Consider the following 20,789-nt stretch of genomic DNA (forward strand, 5'->3'; position numbering starts at 1 on the left):
ATACTCATGCAAGTACATTTATGTCACTTCGGTGCCTTAAAAAGTCTGTGTAAACACACATTTTGTGATAAACAGAACAATCCAAATATCTCAGACCACTATTGAAAGCACTCCACCTATGATGATGGGCACAATTCTGACCCCTTCCAATGCACATAGCTGCCTAATGGGAGTCATGTTGAACAGAGCCAGAAGATCTGTTTCCACTCACTGCTTATGGATAACATATGGACATAACACCACCATTAAACTCCCATTACCTGCTCAGCCAGAGGGATCCTTCAGTTAAAGACAAAGAGAATGATAATAGGATACGCAAAGATTTAAAAGTAAAAGAACTGACAAAAAGAGTGAGCTAAAGAGAAGAGAGAGACTCATCAAACAGACTAGGAGTGAGAGACAGAGGCCCAGCAGGAGCGGGATTGCAGGCAGTGTTTGATTGCAAGTCTTTGTAGTCAGAAACATCAGAGAGAAGCGGTGGGCAGGCGGCCCTGGCTGGTACCACTGGGAGAGGCACATGCTGACCAGCCTAAATGGGGCACAGGCTACACTCACCCTTTAGTGTGAGATATTCCTGTATTTAAATACCATTGTTGATTAAAGCTGAGGAAGCCAGTGAAAACTACACGTTGGGCTGGGCTTGCTGCTCTGCACTGTCTCAAATGGCAGGTTAAGAGCATAGGCCACTCTCAGCCCTATGCATGGCTGCACCTGGGTGATGAGTGCAAATATTAAATGTCAGTGTGTACCAGTGCATAAAATCTCAGCATGAATAACTGTCCAGGTCAGGTTCTGACTGGCAGCATCGGTAATTGAATAAATCCTATTGGAATTTAAGTGATTCATAATGAGGTGCCCCATGGCAGCCCGTAGTCACAAGCTAGATTACACTAATTGTGAGGAACTGCAACATATCACCTGCTTAAAAATTGGCATGTCTTATGTGTGGCTTTTCGCCTTTACTGTATTAGGTATCCAGCTAGATAGCTTCAACTGTTATGAATAAGGCTGTGAATTTAATAAATTAATTTAGAGTGATTAAAAAAAAAAAAAAAAAAAAAAAAAAAAATATATATATATATATATATGTATTATCACACTAAAAATACAGTTCCGTTCAAAAGTTTGGGGTCAGTAAGATTTTTTTAAAATGTTTTTTTTTTTTTAAACAAGTCTCTTATGCTTAAAAAGGCTGCATTTATTTGATCAAAAATACAGTAAAATCAGTAAGATTGTAAAATATTATTACAATTTAAAATAACCGTTTTCTATTTTAGTATATTTTATTTATTCCTGTGATGTAAAGCTGAATTGCTGAATTTTCAGCATCATTACTCCAGTCTTCAGTGTCACATGATCCTTCAGAAATCATTCTGATACGATGATTTGATGACCAAGAAACATTTCCTAATATTATCAATGTTGAAAACAGTTGTTCTGCTTATTATTTTTGTGGAAACCGTGATACATTTTTTTCTTCTTTGATTCTTTGATGAATATAAAGTTCAAAAGAATAACATCTATTTGAAACAGAAATCTTTTGTAACATTATATTAATTTTATATTGTAACATCTTTACAGTCACTTTTCATCAACCGAACACATCCTTTCTGAATAAAAGTATACATTTCTTTTAAAGAATTCTTACTGTTCCCAAACTTTTGAACTGTAGTGTATATATTATATTTAAAAAAAAAATAATGCATATAATGTCAATTAAATTTATTTGATCAATTTTTCCTAGCACATGAACCTAATATACATGAAAAGGTAAATTGTATTTGTATTGAAAATTTGTATTTTCTCGAAAGGTCATCAAAAAGACTGCACGCATATTTCATTGTGTAGAGTTCTGTATGTATGTTTTTGTGTGCGTATTTTCATGTGTACACGTTCATATTCAAAACAATACCTGTGAACACAAGACTGACTTCACACAGGTCCTCTTGAGGTACACGGAAGCTAAAGGACTCGTTGTAGCAGGGGTCAATGGTGCCCCTCATACAGGACGTTTTCTTAGTCTTCATCAACTTAAGACCTGTCACCAGCTGCACCTTCACAAAAGGATCTGACAACAGAGAAGTAGTAGCTTGGTTAAAGTTCAACATAAATTGCCATCTGAAACAAATTTCACATCGGTAATGTAACATTTCTGAGTGAAACAGGATACGCAGTGATAAAATATCCCGGGCAAGACTTGATTTTATCCATCAGGAACTGATTAGATTATGAAAGTGTGCATTAGGCCTACATACCAAAATGGTGCCAGACCACACTGTAAAAATGAACACTTTTTTTAGTTAACTGTACTTAATGTCTTAACTTAATTAGGAAAATCTAGTAAATTGTTACTCAGAAAACCCAAGTTAACATTGATTGATTGGTTTGAGTACCATTTTGTCAAGCAAAAAAGAGTTTTTGAGGCGGGGCAATTCTTATTATAATTATTTACTCATTTCCTCCACTTCTGCAGTTATCGTTCTCCTTAGTTGCATTCACTCATTTTCCAAAGTCATCTTGAATGTTGAATTGTCAAAACAACTGAAAATTTTAAGAGAACATCACATAAATTGACTCGATAATTTGATGTTGATTTCCTTAAATGGGTTTGTTTGAAGTCATTCAAACAAGATTTTGCATATGAAATATTAATTTAAAAAAATAAAAATAAAATTACTTTAATGATTAATTCTGAATTCTGCCATCTGCTGGTTAGAAGAAAACCTGTAGGAATTACAGCTTTAGAAATAAAGTGTTTTGACCATATATATATATATATATATATATATATATATATATATATATATATATCCAGCAGAGTGCCATAGAGATCCATTCATTTTTCTGGACGTGGCCATCTGCTCCTATCTTTTTTTTCCCTAACTTTTCTTGATAAATTAGATTTTAGAAATAGCAAATTTGCCAAACAAAGGCTAAACAGCCGTTTAACTATTTGTTAACTCTGTGGCTAATGTCAGCATAAAAGAAAAGTCGTTATTTCATTATAAAGACAAACAATTACCTCACATTAAGAAAATAAATTCTTTGTTGCTTAGTTTTCTGCAGTCATTGAAATTCTGCTATAGGTTCTTTGAGATTTTAAAGAGCAGAATGAGGAAAACAGATATAGATTTACCTGAACCTTGGCACATGTCTGTCTGAAGCAGCTGCTTTGCTCGGATGATGTCCACATTTAACCTGCCAGCACTGGGCAGGTAGTTTAAGGACAGAAGAAGCTCACCAAGCTCAACCTCATTCTGAGAAACATTACATTAGAAAATCAATGTCATAATAATGATGTCAGTAAATTAACACTTTTATACTACTTTTTAAGTGTCAAATACTGAAATTAATTGTCAACATTGATAATATTAAGAAATGTTTCTTGAGCAGAAAATCAGCATATTGTAATGATTTCTGAAGGATCATGCACTGAAGACTGGAGTAAAGATGCTGAAAATTCAGCTTTGCCATCACTGGAATACATTATATTAGGGGTCAACCGATTATCGGCGCCGATATTAAGCATTTTTATGGTTATCGGTAATTTTCAAAACCGAGCAAGCTCCGTCCACCAGCACTAGCTAACTGGAGCTGCAACAGTAATCACGCATCAGTTGTCTCTCAAATATAAGGCAGCAGCAGACATTGCTGAAGTTGCAGTAAATCCGAACCACTACACTGAAGTTGCAAAACACCTCAATATAATCAGAGCCTGAATTCCGGTGCGGGATCGCGGGTATTGCACATAATTCTACACATTACTGCAGGTTTCGCAATTATTAAGAGGGAAATTCCCACAAACATTTATGTACCATAGCATGTAGATTGAACCCAAACAGATTATCAGAGCAGCTCAGTTATTTTAACACTTTCTGTGAGACGTAGTTTCAAAAGCAGTTTGAGTCTCCCTCTCTCTCAAAATGCGCAAATGGCTTCACATCCATAGTGTCCACATTAAGTTTGCTCTGCAAGCGAGCTGTACGGTGCAATATTAGCACGCGTTTCGGACAGTTGATGGAATTGGTCATTTTAAATCATACCAATTCAAAATAACAGCCATTTTAAAGCATAAAGTACTCGCGAGCTCTCAAGAGACGGTCCTCAGTCAGCGCGCTCTCAGCCAATGCACGCGCACAGCCGCCTCTCAAACTGCTCGCAAAAAATGTCAGATTGAGTTATTTCATTTTTACACCAGACATATATCGGTTCAAAATATCGGTTATCGATATCGGCATTGGCCCTGAAAAACACATATGGGTCGACCTCTACATTTTAAATATATATATATATAAAATAGAAAAGATTTTAAATTGTAATAATATTTCACAATATTAATGCTTTATCTATATTTTTGATCAAATAAATGCAGCCTTGGTGAGCTTAAAGGATATCTTTCAAAAGCATTATAAACTCTTACTGACCACAAACATTTGAACAGTTGTGTATCTTTTTTTAAGTCACATATTAACCTCTTAAAATACAAGGTTAATGTGCATTTAACACATCATAAACACAGATCTTCTAGGACAAAAAATATTTAGGAGTACTGTGTGCATTCTTTTGAGGCAGGGCATTCTGGCGTATGGCTGCAATGATTTCACATTTTACTAAATAACTTAATTTAGTTCTATGTGACCTAACTTCATTATGTTCGTCATCGTGCAAGTGGCACACCTAAAATAAATAAGAAAAAAGAAAGAAAGAAAGAAAAAAAGCTATAATGTGACTCAGGTGAGTGGTATTACCTGAGAACTGGGCACCAAGGCCTTCCACCAATGTCCTCCCTTCACTAGATCAACCTCATTAAGAGGAAGAGAGACTTTCCCGATGACACAGTGCCGTGAAAACTTGTCAAAGTCGACCACGGAGAGCAGAAGGGTGCGCCTCTGGGCCTCCAGGAAGGGGAGCTCAAAAGTGAAGCGCTCTTCAAACACGGGGTTCTGGGTCTTGCGTTTAACTCCAGTCTGCCTGGAGTTCTTGTGGTCGGGCAGCAGGCTCATCTTCACGTAGGGGTTTGAGTGGGCCATGTCTTGGCGAGCACCGTCGCACGTTACCGGAGGGGGCAGATCCCGGGCCTCGATGACTCGCACACTAAGGTGGCCATTGATAAGATCATACTGTGTGCTGAAATGTAGCATGCCTAGTTTGTACCGCACAAGGATTTCTTCATCTGTCAGAGAGTCAACATCATCACTGCATGAGTCCAGAGAGTACAGATGAGGCTCCAATTTGCGAAAGTAGTCATCTGGTGGTGTTGGGGGTTTACGCAGGGGCTGCACCACTTCTTGCCTGGGTCCCATTGCCCAAAATTCAATCGGCTTTACATCCACCATAGGGGAGCTTGGCCGTCGGGCGTTTAGACCTGCGACATAGGAGAGCAATTAAATAAAATTCAAGTCCTCATACTCACGCTAGTCTGGTTACATTGAGAGTGAAGCCTGGGCTCACTGGAGAGTTGGCCTGCCAGGCTGAAGGTGGATCGGGAAGTTTCTGCAGTGGGTGGCCTGCAGCTTGTAGTGGTGTCAGATTGAGCAGGTGAAGCATGTTCCTGAGCCATGATGTGAGAATTTGTGCCTTTTTGCTCATTGCTTTCATTGACACTGGAAGAGAAGACTTTGTTAAGCCTTAATAACACTACTGACACATTCCCTTGAAAAAAACAACGCATGTTAACATTTACACTACCGTTCAAAAGTTTGGGGTCAGTATTAATGTTTTTAAAATAAGTTTCTTATGCTCACCAAGGCTGCATTTATTTAAAGGGATAGTTCACCCAAAAATGAACGATTTGACACGAAAAATGACATGAAACGATCGGTTTGTGTGAGAAACCGAACAGTATTTATATAGTTTTTCACCTCTAAAACACCACTATGTCCAACTGCCTTGCACATCCGGTTGGTGAGGTCTGAACGCGCTCTGACAACAGAAGTGATGTCTCGCACTCATTGAAGTATAAGCGCGAGACATCACTTCCGTCATCAGAACGCGTTTTGAGACCTCACCAACCGGATACGCAAGGCAGTTGGACATAGTGGTGTTTTAGAGGTGAAAAACAATATAAATACTGTTCGGTTTCTCACACAAACCGATCGTTTCGTATCTTAGGACATCAGTGTGTCGTCACGAGCCGCAGGGTTTAATTTGTATTTGTCTGTGCGTGTTTTTTTGACTCTTAAAGATGGAGTTCCCATTGACAAGCATTATACGACTGACAGACCGCAACGGTTGGAGTTAAAAATCATCATTTGCATTCTACTGAAGAAACAAAGTCACCTACATCTTGGATGCCCTGGGGGTAAGCAGATAAACATCAAATTTTCATTTTTGGGTGAACTGTCCCTTTAACCAAAATAAGTAAAAACAATACGAAAAATATTATTACAATTTAATATAACAAGGAATCGAACCTTGGCGTTACTAGTGCCATCCTCTCCTGTTTGAACTACAGGCTATGTTACTATCTTAACAAGCAAAACTTTCTTGGTCAACCAGCTGCAGATATGCACAACAAAGAGAAAGACTAGGGTTATTTAAGCTGTACGATGTTTATGAAACATTATGTGTGGGGTAATATTACTGTTATTACTTTGCATGAAACAGTATGATTACAGATGCTTCTGTCCATTAAGTCTATCACACAAATTCATGCTAAACTAGTGCCAACTGCTGCAAAGAAACCACATTTAGAAGAGGGAACAAACTTTTGTTAGTTATACTATTTGGATGTCAGCTCATACACAGCTTAAAATATGACAAAAAGCAGGGTTTGTTGACCAACATGGCCTGACAATGAAAAAAGCAGACAAATCAATCATAATGTGCTAAAGAAAAGAAAAAAAAAAGAAACATTCGGCATGAACTAGCAAAAGACAGTAAAAATATCTTACAATTCAGCTCTTCAATTTGTTGTGCATATCTGACACTGTGACTGAATCCACTTCTTCAGTCATGTTATTGCCCAGTATTGTGTAATATCTGTTACAACATTATCTTCTAATCCAGTTGTTTTCCAACTACAGAGGTATATATTCTGTGCGGGATATCTTTGTGCAGGCCTGAGTCATCCCTTGGGGATCATCAAGGACCCTTTGTGTCCATGACTACAGCTCGGAGGGAGATAGTTGTCATAGCAACGGACGATTCTAAAACAAATGGCCTTAGGAGCAATGCGAGGCAATGAGAGAGGCTGGACTTATAGGGTGAGCTATATGTCATGACTGTACAGTCACAGTCTGGAAGTTCAAGCTCTATTCAATTAAAGATGCATCCCTTATATCTCCAATGTGTTGCGAATTGAACACCATTCTATGATCACATTTTTTTGGAGCTCAACTCATCCAGCCATTTTGTCCCTGTTTTTGGTTTTACACAAACATCCAATTCCCACAAAGCATGAGCTCAGTCAGACCAGCATAAACCAGTAGTCTCTGGTGACCACATCAGCTCCATCCCTTAAACAAGTTTCACAACAGGAAACTTCTGATTGGTGATAATGTGTATTGCAAAATGGAAAAATAGACATGTATGACCACCTTTGTTTAGTCCTGGTAAAAGTCATTGAATGATGTCATTAAAAAGGATACTTGTAAAAAGCTTGACAGCTTGTGGTGAATGTGTGCATTCAAAGAACAAATTATCCCAGCAAATACATGAATCACTTCTCCATTTAAATCATATTACCCTTGTTGTTCCTGCATGGGAACACAAATAGCTCCACACCCCAGTCATTATGAGCTTCAGTAACAGGGCATAGACAAACAGGATCCCAGAACGTCTCAGGAAAGCCATCTGTTGCATCAATATCACTTCCATTAGCCCGGAAAACCAATGACTACAAACTAGAGCTACATGATTTACTGCTCTGTTAACAGTAGTTAAAATTAAGATGATAATTTGCAATGTAAGTAGAGAAGTAAAGAAATTTTTAACTTTATAGGAAGCTTACACTCAGCAGAAGTATATCACACCTATGATGCTATCACCTTGTACTGAGCAGTGCGAATTTCAGAATTACATACCATTTCTGCAGCATGTATACAGTCAAAGTATGCATTAAATGTACATGCCATAAAGTGTTGCATACAGTATAATATATCTAACAATGCAACATGCTCGACCTTCCATTTTTAGTATGACAAAGAAACTGGAAGCTATATCAACAATGCATTATATACAGTCAAACCAAAATTTTTTGATATATTTTTTACTAGCGGGTGCAGGACACTATAGTTCATTTATGTAAGTGAGGATGGCAAAATAAAGTAAACTGTGACATATTATACCCAAAACTTCTTCATACAGTGGACTACCAGTAAAACTAATAAAATTTGGGACCAAAAATTATTCAGACACTTTGACCTGACCATGTTTAATATTATATATATATATATATATATATATATCAGGGGCGTTTCCTCCGAGGAGGCAGTGCCTCCTCAAAAAAAAAAAAAAAAAAAAAGGATGAGAAATTAATCCATATTACATATAAAACAACACAAATATTGATAACATTATGATATTAAAAAGAGCGCAAGTCACTCGTATTTCTAACAGCGACACCCGCAGGTAAAGTTACAGCAGGAGTCATGCCTCCCTTTGCTCTCATAGAACACCATTAGACCCCTATAGCGTGCAGTGGGTTTTGTGGGGGGTAATTGAGAATGAATGGGGGAAAGTCACGTGAGAGGAGGCAATGTCTCCATCGCGCTATGATTGGATGTAATTGGTTATGATTGGTTTGTGTGATAAATCCCGCCTCTTGTTTACGCGCACGTTCCGCGCGTCAGTTTGAATGAACAAATGATGGCGTCAATGGGAAGACTAATTGAAAAGTAAGTAAACAGATCAACAAGTTAGATATCACTGCTTTATGTCACGACAAAATCAAACTTGAAATGGACTGAAAACATGATGACTGCGGGGGGTTTTAGTGCAATCAGCTTGGTGAAATTAAAAATACATCTTCGTGTCTGTGACAGACGGTGTTTACGGAGCATGACTGATGATCCAAAATAGCCTAAGTTGACCTTTACAAAGAAAAACATCAATACACAAATAAAATATATTGTTTAAATTGTTACAGCATTTAGTTATTATTTTGGAATGAATGTAGAAATGCTTGAAAACACTAACTTGATGAGATTGACTTGGTTTTGATAAATAGAACATTTATTACAATACATCGTTAATGTAAAATTACAAAATAGAATTGTATTTGGTTTCTTCTTTTCTTTTTTGATGTAATGTAAAGTAATGTTCATTTAACAAGGAAGATGTGTCAACGTTAAGAGTAATGCACATGAATTTACATTTGATTCATAAAAAATGTAAAAATGTGCCTCCTCATTTCAGAACACCACTGCACGCCACTGATATATATATATATATATATACATATATATATTGCAACATATAGTATGAATACTATGCATATCAGTATACAATATGAAAACACTGATGGAGAAATTATATGTAACAATGCAATAAGCTGCACTATGCTTTCAATTTAAAAAAAAAAAAAAAAAATTCAGCAGAGTAATTCTTCATTCGTAGGAGATAATGCCAAAGTTAAGATATTTTTTACAGGTGAATTTAAAATTCACGAAATAACCGTTGTAAATTGTAGTGTCATACTGTTGGCATACAGTATTGCATTCCAGCATACTACTACATTCATAGTCATACTGAACATAGCCTCTTTCTTGAATTTTTTAATCAGACTGCCGACACGTTTTTCCCCAAATTTGGTTTAACATGCAAACTAACTGTATTTATTATCAACTTCATAACTGCTAGCACCATTTGCTGAATTATATTGAGGTCATGTGATAATGTAGCATACTACTGTTTATAGACTACCATTCAAAAGTTTCCGGTCATGCTTTGTTTGAAAGAAATTAATAGTTGTATTCAGGATGCATTAAATTGATCAAAAGTGACAGTAAAGACATGTATAATGTTCTATAATGTTAATGTTCCATCTAAAAAAAAAAATTCTATTTCAAATAAATGCTTTGTAACTTTCATCAAAGAATCCTGAAAAAAAAAAACTGTATAAGTTTTTTACAAAAATGTTAAGCATTGATAACATAAATGTTTCTTAAGCAGCAAATCATCATATTAGAATGATTTCTGAAGGATCATGTGACACTGAAGACTGGAGTAATGATGCTGAAATTCAGCTTTGCCATCACAGGAATAAATTACATTTTAAAATATATTAAAATAGAACATATTTTTGTAATAAATTGTTTCACAATATTACTGATTTTACTGATTTTTTGAACAAATAAACACAGCCTTGGTGAGCATAAGAAACGTCTTACAAAAAAAAAATATCACATAAAAAAATTGTATCACCCCCAAACTTTTGACAGTGTATACTGTGTATCGTTAGAATAGTAAAATCATATAGCTCAGATATTAGGTAGATATACAGTCCATACTGTGCAGTATGCAGTAAACACAAGGCTCGCATTCCATTCCAAACATAACCCAGAACACACCATCCATCATCAAAAACGAGTCTTTAACAAATGGTGCCTTTGGGATTGTCTTGAGATTTGTTCAGTAACTCTGTGTATTCAGTCTCAATCTCACTCTGACTGTTATGATGAGAGAGCAGACAGATGAGATGAATGATGAGTTAATCTGGGTTATTTGCGATGTGTACGGGGTGTGTACTCACAGCCATGATGGAGTCTGAGCTGGAAAAGGCCCCAGAATCTCCACCTCCTCGTCAGTGGACTGACAGCAGCTGCACTCCCAGCACCACTGCCAACAGGAGCGGCACGACCAGCGACACAACAGGAAGTCAGACAGTCTGGACAGAAGACCCTGAGACCAAGACCGCACAGAGACACAAAGAGACTCTCCAGTAAACAGAAACTAACTGACCTGCACAGGCAGCAGAATGTACATACATGACAAATTATGATGATAAAAATGGTAATGACTGATCAGTGCATGAAGGAATGTTTTTTTCTAGTCAACTGCAGCTTTATAAGTATAAATGTAACAAGAGCCTCAGAGAAATAAATTCTTACATCTTTATTGGGACTCTATTCTAGTGGGACTTTGTAGTAAACCCTAGAAGTCAGAGCCAATCCACCAAAAATCAAGTGATTTAATTAAAGATATCTAAGGATGCATTAAACTGATCAAAAGTGACATACAATAAGCACAATTTTGTTTCCCATTGTGACATATGCTTCTAAATGAAACAGGAAAATGGGGCGGGACAAACATTACTCAGTCACTTCTCAGTGTGACCGTTATTAAGTTGACCAGAAATGAGGCCAGATGTTTGGATAGAAGTCCTTCATGAAAGAGATGTTAGTTTTTTCACCACACAACTTGCTTCTCTTTGATGTAGACTAACTGACACCAAAAAGATGAACACAACACAACAAGATCTAAAAAGCCAAGTCACTCTCACCTCCGCTGAGGCTGAATATGTGCCTATGGTTGGTTAAATAATGAATGACTTGAGACAGGATGTTGACAGTAAAAGAAAAAATCTAGCCCAAAAGATACAACTCTGATTGCGTAAACACAATATTTTTCTTTTTTTATGGATGCAGGCAAGTTTGTTTCAAAGCATTTAATGGTCTGAAAGGTCTGAGGGTGTCAAGCTTCTCATTACATTTCTAACTTATTTGGGGTCATGCATGTATGGATAAATTGTTAAACAGGATCTAAGAGCTGCTATAAAAATACAGTAGCCATTTTTTTTCTACATCATTGCTATTGAACAGATATGAGCAGTTAAAAGGTTGAATTAATTACTTTTCTGTACATACCTCATTGATGGGTTCCAACTGTTCTTTTTCAAAGGTTGAGTGCAGCAGAGGGTTGAGTTCATGCACAGGAAAGAGAGGAAAAAAAAAAAAAAAAAAAAACAGTGAGGAAAGGTCTCTTTACTGAATGTTCACATTTTAATAATTAATATTAATGAAATCTGTTAGCAACATTTTGACAAATTTTATTTATAAAATGTATACTATTATTACAAATATTTCATTATGTTCATGTTTTCTATGATATACACTATGGTTCAAAAGTTTGGAGTCAGTAAGATAAAAAAAAAAAACCTAAAAATAAATAAATTTACTTTTATTAAGCAAGGGTAAATTACATTGCTCAAAAGTATCAGTAAAATATCATTACATGGCACAAAAGAATTATTAAAGTTTCCACAAAATATTAAGCAGCACAACTGTTTTCAGCATAATATAAGAAATGATAATAATAATAAATGTTTCTTGAGCAGCAAATCAGTATATTAGACTGATTTCTGAAGGATCATGTGACACTGAAGACTGGAGTAATGATGCTGAAAATCCAGCTTTGCCATCACAGGAATAAATGACATTTTAAAATATATTAAAATAGAACACTTATTTTAAATTGTAATAATATTTCACAATCTCATTTATTGACAATATTACTATTTTACTGTATTTTGATCAAATAAATGCAGCCTTGGTGAGTGTAAGAGACTTCTTTCAGAAACATTTTACTGACCCCAAAGCTTTGAACAGTAGTGTATATATTAAGTAAATGTGCTCCCTGAGGTGCTGGTCTGATTGAAAAATAAAAAGGCAGATAAAAAAGTTTCTATAACCTCAAATATTGTCCTACTTGTTTTGTATTTTGGGTATTAAATTAAGAGCACTGTAATAATCCAACTTTGAACTAAAGTGATATTGCACTAATTTATTTTGACAAGCATCCCAATAAACCACATTCTAACTAATCTGTTTAAAAAAAAAAAAAAAGACTTTATAAGGGACAAGGTCTAAAACACACAAAATTGTTCAAGATTAACACATCTGACTTCTTACACACTCATGCACCCCGGGGACTCTTATATTCCTTTCTTTCAACACCTGTGAATATCTACAGGTTGGTTTCTCTCCTATTCCCCACCCCCTGTTCCTGCTTCCAACCTCAGTCCAGCTCTCTTGCTCCTCATCAGCGGCCCAATGTTGTCTAAGCAATTAGCTGTGGCTGTAACCATGGCAACAGTGATACGAACTCCTGTCCCTACCAGCCCGCACCTTGCTGCCGCTGGCTCAGGCAGAGATGACGCATTAGGGTCACTGAGATGGGAAGGATGGGACACTGTCCCCACTGGTCCACATGGCCAGTTCCAGCAGGTGCTATTCCCATACCAGGGGTCTTTAGCACAGTTTCATGAATCATAACACAGCATACAGACACACAAATTCACCGCCACAGAGTTTAAACATCAAAAAGAAGCTGCATTCATACTTAAATCACAAAAACCATCAGTGAGTCTGTCTGAAGCCTACACTGTTTTGAATGAAAATATTACTCACATCTCAAATCCCACATAAATCAATTGCCATTTAGTTTTTAATGTACATAACATAGAAAAAGAATATGTCCATTAACATATTTTGAGAATTAACTCATCAAATACTAATATTTCATAAATAATAAGACATTCAAGTGAATAAATACACACAAATCATACATATACGAGCTGAAATGGTTTCAGGCCTTGACCAGAAATAATCATCAAATGAAAAAAAAAAAAAATCAGATTATGAACGAATGAGCAAAGGAAGACACATATGAAGATGAAAAGTGTAATCCAGAAGGATCCAGATGGGAAAGTGTGTGTGCGGGACTCACCTGTGTGTACGCCATCCTCCTCTTACTCTCGCCCCACTGTCTCACTTCCCATCCAGAGCAACATGACACTCTCTGGATCCAGATTTACTCAGTAAAAAAAAGAAAGAGAGCGAGAGAGAGAAAAGAGAGGGAAAAAAACAACAACAACAACAAAAAACCTGTAGATGACTTGAGTAATGAATTCAGGTCTCTAAGGACTTGGTTCCTCTATCCAGCCTAACAAAATCTACTTCAAGAGTGATGAGCCAAATACAAAACAACAAACAAACCCCCTCTTCCCTCTCTATATCTATCTCTCTATCTCCTCTTCCTCCCCATCATCTTCAATCCCACCCACCCAGACACTCCTAATCTCCCTCTCTTTCCTGCCTCCCTCTCCAGTCGTGCCTAGTCCTCAGAAATGACACGCAAGACAGCCAGCTTTCCTCTCCCTGGAGAGAGCAGCGCCCTCCTCCCCTCCTTCCCCCTCCTGCCCTGTGTTTCTTTCAGAGACCAGTGACTCATCCAGGTTTGCAGAAGCACTGATGTATATCAAATCTGTTATGTGCATCCCTCCCCGCCTCCTCCAGTCCATTTTTACAACACCTCGCTGGCTGCAACCACTTGTTGTTCACTTCACCACGAACAGAACGGAGAGGCTGAGGAGAGACGGGTAGACGGCAGGTGAACGGGCTAATTGCTGCCACGGCAACACGTTACATGGGGAGTTTATGAGAGCCGGGGTCTGTGCGGCCATCTGCTGCTGCTCTGTGACTGAGGTACGCTGACGTGCCACCATCTTTAAAACATGACGCACAAGTCATGGGAAGGTTTTGGAGAGTTTATAAGCTGTATATGATGGTAATTCCTGGTGTAGCATTGTAACCTGAGTAGATGGATCACAAGGAACTTTAAAGTAAGTTTCCTTGGAAACTGTAGGGGCACATGACCTGTTGCTGTGTCAGCTGTTCTGACACCGAATGGCCTTGCTCACCAGATGAAACTACGCATCTATAGAGCATGTCAGGTTATGGGGTGTAGAGTTTCACAAAGAGTGTTCGACTGATGTATAGCACCTGAAAAACATACACTAGAGTTAATAAGTTTTTTTTTGGAAAGAAATTGATACTTTTATTTAGCAAGGATGCATTCAATTGATCGTAAGTGACAGTAAAAGACTTGTATAATGTTTTAAAATATTTCTATTTCAAATAAATGTTATTGGAACTTTTTATTCATCAAAGAATCCTGAAAAAACATTTATAGGTCTCTCCAAAAAAATTTAAGCAGAACAACTGTTTTCAACATTGATAATAATAGGAAATGTTTCTTGAGCATCAAACCATCATATCAGAATGATTTCTGAAGGATCATGTGACACTGAAAACTGGAGTAATGATGCTGAAAATTCAGCTTTGACATCACTGGAACTTAAAATATATTAAAATACAAAACTGTTATATTATATTGTAATTATATTTCACAATTTTTATCAAATAAATGCAAGCCTGGATGAGCATAAGACACTTTTAAAAACAACAACAAACAAATATACAAACAAACAAAAAAAAATCTCACTAACTTCAATATATTTCTAGTGTGCATTTCACAATACATTTGTGCACTTTACAAAATGAGTGTATTTAATAAAATAATGCTTTACAAACTATCTAGTAAGTAAGGCAAAGAGTGCCAGGGGCATGGAAAAACCAGGAAAAACAGGATATTTAAGTTAATAAAGGGACCTTGGGAGGAACTAAGACTTAGGAAGCCTCAGACTGGAATAGAATAGAATAGAATAGAATAGAATAGAACAGAACAGAACAGAACCAGGAAAAACCTTAAGATATTTAAGTTAATGAAGAAGGAACCTTGGGAGAAACTAAGACTTAGGAAGCCTCAGACTGGAATAGAATAGAATAGAATAGAATAGAATAGAATAGAATAGAACCAGGAAAAACCTTAAGATATTTAAGTTAATGAAGAAGGAACCTTAGGAGGAACTAAGACAAAACAAAAAAGAATAGAGGTGTTTCATTAAACCACAGCATTTGAAATGAATAAGACTTCAGAAACCGCTTCAGGTAAAAAGACTTTAGGTGAAAACCACATTGTTTCTGTAAATACAGGACAAGGGAAAACATTTAGGGGTTGGAAGGATGACATAAACAATTGGATGTAGATATAATTAGATTAGATTATATAGATTAGAATTAGATGTGAATTTAGTGATTTTGTTGTGAATTTTCATTTGTTTCTGCTCTTGAGAACCTGTTGAAAGGCATGTCTCATAAAAACTCAGACTTACAGTGACCTCTGCTGTCATATTAAAAAAGGGTCTTCTAAATGCATCAGTGTAACCGAAATCCAGTTTCACTGAGTGGTTTGAGCATGAAGTATATGAAGTAAATGATTATAGAAATTTGGGGTGAACTATTCCTTTAATTGTAGCTGCCATATATCTACTCGAAATTCCAAATGACTGGGTTCAAAGAGAACGTTTAAATAAACATATACAGCCCACCTACACCCAAGACATCTGTCACATTTGAAATCATTATTAGAGAGAACCAGAAAATGTAAAGATACAGAGCATTCTAACTTGCATACTGTGAGATTGTTAAAAGCAGAACTGACTGTGCTTTTAATTAAAATCTTTTTATCCTAAATTATTTGTCCCCTAAACAGATACTGACCTCAAGGTAGCACCCACATGCCTTCCCAATCACGTGTCCAAGACTTCAGAATACAGCCGTGGTTTACTTTGCCATCAAATCAAATCCTGCAAGCAAGTGCATAAATTAAATGATAATTACAATGGATGAGATGATGTCCTTATGTTAGAGAGCACCAGCTTTGAGCCACAGTATAATTTGCACTGAGCCACATCACTCTAAACATAACACTATATTGAGAATAAAAACTGCCAGACAAGACTATACAGATTATAATTACTGTGACTGAGTGAAAGTAAATCAGTTTGCGTTTTATAATTATAAAAATAAAAAATGTGCCATGTGACACATATGTAGATGGCACTGAGAAAAAGAATAATTTTAGAGGTATTCCAAACATAGAACTACACAATAAAATTATAAGATATATTGTGTACAATATATCTCACCACCTGCTTATAGAAAAAGATATGGCAAATAAAAATAATAATAATAAATTGCTGCCATGACATGGGCAGTCTTTCGGTTCTGTCTCCATGTCCTATTTTCGCCATCACTTTTTCAAAATTATTTCAGGTGTTACAATAAACAAATATTCAACAAAACTCTGTGCAGTCCAAAATATAGATATTTATTTCAATTCATGTATTAAAATACATGTATAAATTATATCTACTATATAAATACACACAGATTGTTTTACTCTATGTACATCAAGTACAATTTCTTTTACAATAAACTTACATTCACATACAGTACCAAATATACATTAAATTACATATACATTAATATACATATACATTCAACATTAGTTAATCTGTATTTTATATTGCTTGTTTTGGACTACATTTAAGCATTGTTTTTAGAGCATGTTCTTTTTCATTTCCTTATTTCATTTTCTGTTCCGCTTTTAGAGAACAGACAAAAATAAGCTTCAAAGAAATTTGCTTAGGTACCACAAACATTTCCCTGCAAAGTTGATAAAACTAAGATATGTCTGACATAAATGACCATGAACACTTTGTTTAATAACAGGTAGATGGATGAGGTTTAAGCAGGAAAGAGACCAACAAACTAACCCTGTGACACTCAGTACCGGCAAGAGATCAATAAGGATCTCTGCTGCCTTTGTGAAAGTAAATGCAATCAGCCATTAAAACTAAAGCTATTGCATAAATAAGTGACCCTGGGCTGAGGTAGTCTCCATGGTGACAACTTATAGAGCCATGTCTCTGAGGGAAAAGATCACGTGCACACATAATGTCCCTGTAGACAGGCAAGATGAAGTGAAGCTATGCCATCAGTGCCTTATCCTCGAGTGTGCCAATTAAGGTAACAAACTGAGGTGAACTAAAGCACTAATTATGATCTGACATATCAAAGGAACACTTTAACAATCAATTAAGCAATACTGAAATTGCTACAGTTATAAAACATCATTCATTCATTCAAAATAAAGAAAATATCTGGTTCTGTAAGACACAGCAGATGATTTTTACAGTGGTCACACTGCAGTTCTTCCCTTCAAAACAGGATGTTCATCTGTTTAGGCTGGCATTACTAATACTGTGTGGGTGTGGAAAATCTTTGGTGTATATGCTGTTTTGACTACCCCATAACCATGACATCATGGTCACCCTGAGTCAACACAAGTCTAGCAGCTCTCAAAAACGCATGAGTTTCATGTCCAAACACCTAAATCCTAATCTCCAACCCTGCTCCTGGAGGTATACAGTACCTTTCTGCAGACCTTGCTTTTCAAAGTCTGTCCTGCAATCACAGTACAATACTGATTTGTACAGTACCAAGACTGATTTGTTAAAAGTATTGCTATACCTACTGAATGCTACTATTGTGCTCTAATCTAGTGCTTTGACTGCTTCCTTTTGAGAAAAACAATCCCCAAATTAATTGAACTTAATTTTGAAAAGTCAGATGCAAAAAAAGAGAGATAAAGATATGTGATTAATTTCTGAAAACATAAACCATCGCTGTGTTCGGCAACACCAGTTATAGTTGACCTTTACTCTGTATCAATATATTTGCAGCGAACACCTCTGCCAAGGCTGGTCCTCTGTGGCCGCCCGAGGCGAATTAGGCGAGGGAGGTGGTTCCATGAATAAGCCAGTCGGGCGGAGACCATATCAAGGGTGATGTCACTGAATTCCGCCCACAGGTTGGAGGGTACAGTCTCCTTCACAAGTTTGGGTAGAGCGACAGAGTCTGGCAGAAGCCCATTAATGCCTCCAAGGAGTAAATGGCAGAGAGCCCGAGACTGTAGGCTCTCCCTTAGACTGCGAAGAAGATCATCCAGCCGGTCCACAAGGTTGCACTCTTCCCAGGCCTCAGGGGGTGTACTGAGCAGTAAACGAAGCCAAGCGGTCTTCAGAGCATAGGACGAAAGCACTCCTCCCCATTCAGCTCCAGACTTCTGGTCCAGCGTCTCCCCACTGAGGTTACGCACCTCTTTTAGGAGTTGAAGGCACTTTAGATGACAGGAGTTGGAGGGCAGTCTACCTTTTAGCCATGCCAGCAGTCTCTGCTCCTGCCTGGGAAAGTACACTGTCCAAAGGTCTTCTCCTCGCTGACTCCGCTGGGATGCCACCAAGAAGGCACCATCACCTAGAGGAAAGGCTAGGATCAGCCGAATGCCCATGGAGATGTGGCAGCAGACATAATCGGAGCGGGGTGTCAGACGGAGGAGCACTTGCTGCTCCTCACTGAGAGACAGGCTGAGGGAACAGCGCTGCTCAAACAGGTAACGGAAAGTAGCGAGGCAGCGCTGGGTGGCTGTGTAAAACCAGCGCTGTACGGAATCCGGGCTCATCTTATAGACACCTTGAGCATTGTGCAAGTGCATAAACGTGTCCGTGAAGGCTTTGTGACGACGTGCCCACTCCGCCTTGCGAGGCGTGTTCAGCGTGCACAGAGGTGGCCCTCCGTGTTTGTCAGTGCAAACGCTGGCCTCCAGTTTCAGCCCACGAGGTGCCCGCAGAGGCACAAGGATGTCGAAGCAGTCAGGTGAGCCCACCTTGTGCTCCTCGTAGGAACTGCCGATCTGGATGAAGTCACCCCGGAAGGCCAGCGAAGACTCCGGCGGGACATCGGTGCGACCAACCTTTACAAGTTCACTCACCAGCTTGGCAACATGGGCTTTGCTGTGGCCCAGCACATGTGGAGAGAGACGCACATGCCTTTCATAGTGATCGTCCAGTAGCTCTCTCTTAGAGACACCAGATTTTCCATGCCCCTCTGGGACTTTGTGGAAAGCCCTCCTAGCAGAGCCAGGTTGAGTTGAGCAGTACTTTATGAAGAAATAACATAAGATAAATGCTAGGATGTACTTAAAAAGTGTGACAGCTCCAAGTCCTTGATCAGAGCAGTCGTTCCCTTGGTCCTCGGATCCGCTGATGATGTATTGGTGCAGTAGCAGCAGAGCGGTGAGGATACAAGTGACCAGCGGCCAGAACAACCTGAGGTTGAGAGTGTAAACGCTCATCCTCCTCCAGTCTACTCCAGCTCTGTGGGAAAAGTTAGGGCTAGCCCATGCCAAACCAATCATCCAGATGCTGAAAACAAGGCCAAGCTGATGTTCTTTTAGCCCCCTCAAACAGAAACCGTCGTGTAAGGGGAAGTTTGCCAAGTGAAGTTTCTTTGCGGATGCAGCATGTGCCGAGGGCAAGAGGAGTCCTCTCATTCAGGATGTTTGAAAATCCCCCCTTTTGTCACAAGTGAGCACTGTGTGAAACGAGAGAGCAGGCTCTCAGTGTGTGAGCTCAGAGGAAATGCCAAACTCTTGAGAGAGGAATTTCTGTTTAAAAAAAAAGAGGCGTTCAAAACCCAGAGCCTGTCCACCCTCCTCCTCCCTCTTCTCTTAAAGAAACAGATCTCAAAATGGGAAGTGCTTACTGACAGAATGCGTCCTGGCTTAGAGATTTACCCAACATGAATATTCCACATGCTTGAATAGAAAAACCAACTTGATCAAAAAAAAAAAAAAAAAAAAAAAAAAAAAAAAAAAAATCAAATGTGTATTATTAACATTGTAAATGTTAATAATAAAGGGTGCTATACTTAAAGGACAGTTCAAACAAAACTCACCCTCATGTCAATCCAAACTTGTATTACTTTCTTTTCACTGTGAAACTCAATGTGAAACTGTGACACACCATCACACAACTTTTAAAATAACTCGATAGTTATAAAAAATGATGTCAGTAGAGGTGTGGCCCTTGTAAACTACACAGAAGATAATTGAAAAAGTTTACAGAAACACTACACACACACACACACTCCAAGTATTTCTCTTTGAAAGGAGTGTCACAGTAAGACATCTGTATCTTTGTTGATCCGTTACCAACCCCTAACCTCAGCACAAGCCTTCCCCCGGTCACCCCTGACCTTGTGATACTGAACAAGAAACCACTGTCATCTCTCTTAATCAGTCCACAGAGTGCTTTTGTACTG

At 37.8% G+C, this 20,789-nt stretch overlaps 2 protein-coding genes across 3 annotated transcripts in view; both read right to left on the minus strand.

Annotated features, from left to right (window-relative positions):
• syt17 (synaptotagmin XVII) overlaps window positions 1-14,761 on the minus strand; it is a 21,206-nt gene extending 6,445 nt beyond the window's left edge. The window contains exons 1-8 of one of the 2 annotated variants that reach the window (XM_051886807.1): window positions 13,669-14,759; window positions 13,068-13,188; window positions 11,808-11,825; window positions 10,694-10,842; window positions 5,452-5,603; window positions 4,749-5,365; window positions 3,137-3,257; window positions 1,913-2,068 (exon numbers count right to left, since the gene is read on the minus strand). In XM_051886807.1, the coding sequence (XP_051742767.1) occupies window positions 1,913-2,068; window positions 3,137-3,257; window positions 4,749-5,365; window positions 5,452-5,560 (1,003 nt within the window). In that variant the 5' untranslated portion in view covers window positions 5,561-5,603; window positions 10,694-10,842; window positions 11,808-11,825; window positions 13,068-13,188; window positions 13,669-14,759. Of the gene's footprint in view, window positions 1-1,912; window positions 2,069-3,136; window positions 3,258-4,748; window positions 5,366-5,451; window positions 5,604-10,693; window positions 10,843-11,807; window positions 11,826-13,067; window positions 13,189-13,668 lie in introns of both variants that reach the window. The other variant, XM_051886806.1, reaches the window with a different exon arrangement.
• Window positions 14,762-16,932: 2,171 nt separating this feature from the next.
• Window positions 16,933-20,705, minus strand: LOC127508667 (inositol 1,4,5-trisphosphate receptor-interacting protein-like 2). Its single transcript, XM_051886805.1, has one exon. It carries the CDS (start codon window positions 20,017-20,019, stop codon window positions 18,346-18,348), a length of 1,674 nt encoding a protein of 557 aa, XP_051742765.1. The 5' UTR covers window positions 20,020-20,705; the 3' UTR covers window positions 16,933-18,345.
• Window positions 20,706-20,789: the final 84 nt, after the last annotated feature.

Source organism: Ctenopharyngodon idella, chromosome 3 (assembly GCF_019924925.1).
Source record: "Ctenopharyngodon idella isolate HZGC_01 chromosome 3, HZGC01, whole genome shotgun sequence".
Lineage (NCBI taxonomy): Eukaryota > Metazoa > Chordata > Actinopteri > Cypriniformes > Xenocyprididae > Ctenopharyngodon > Ctenopharyngodon idella.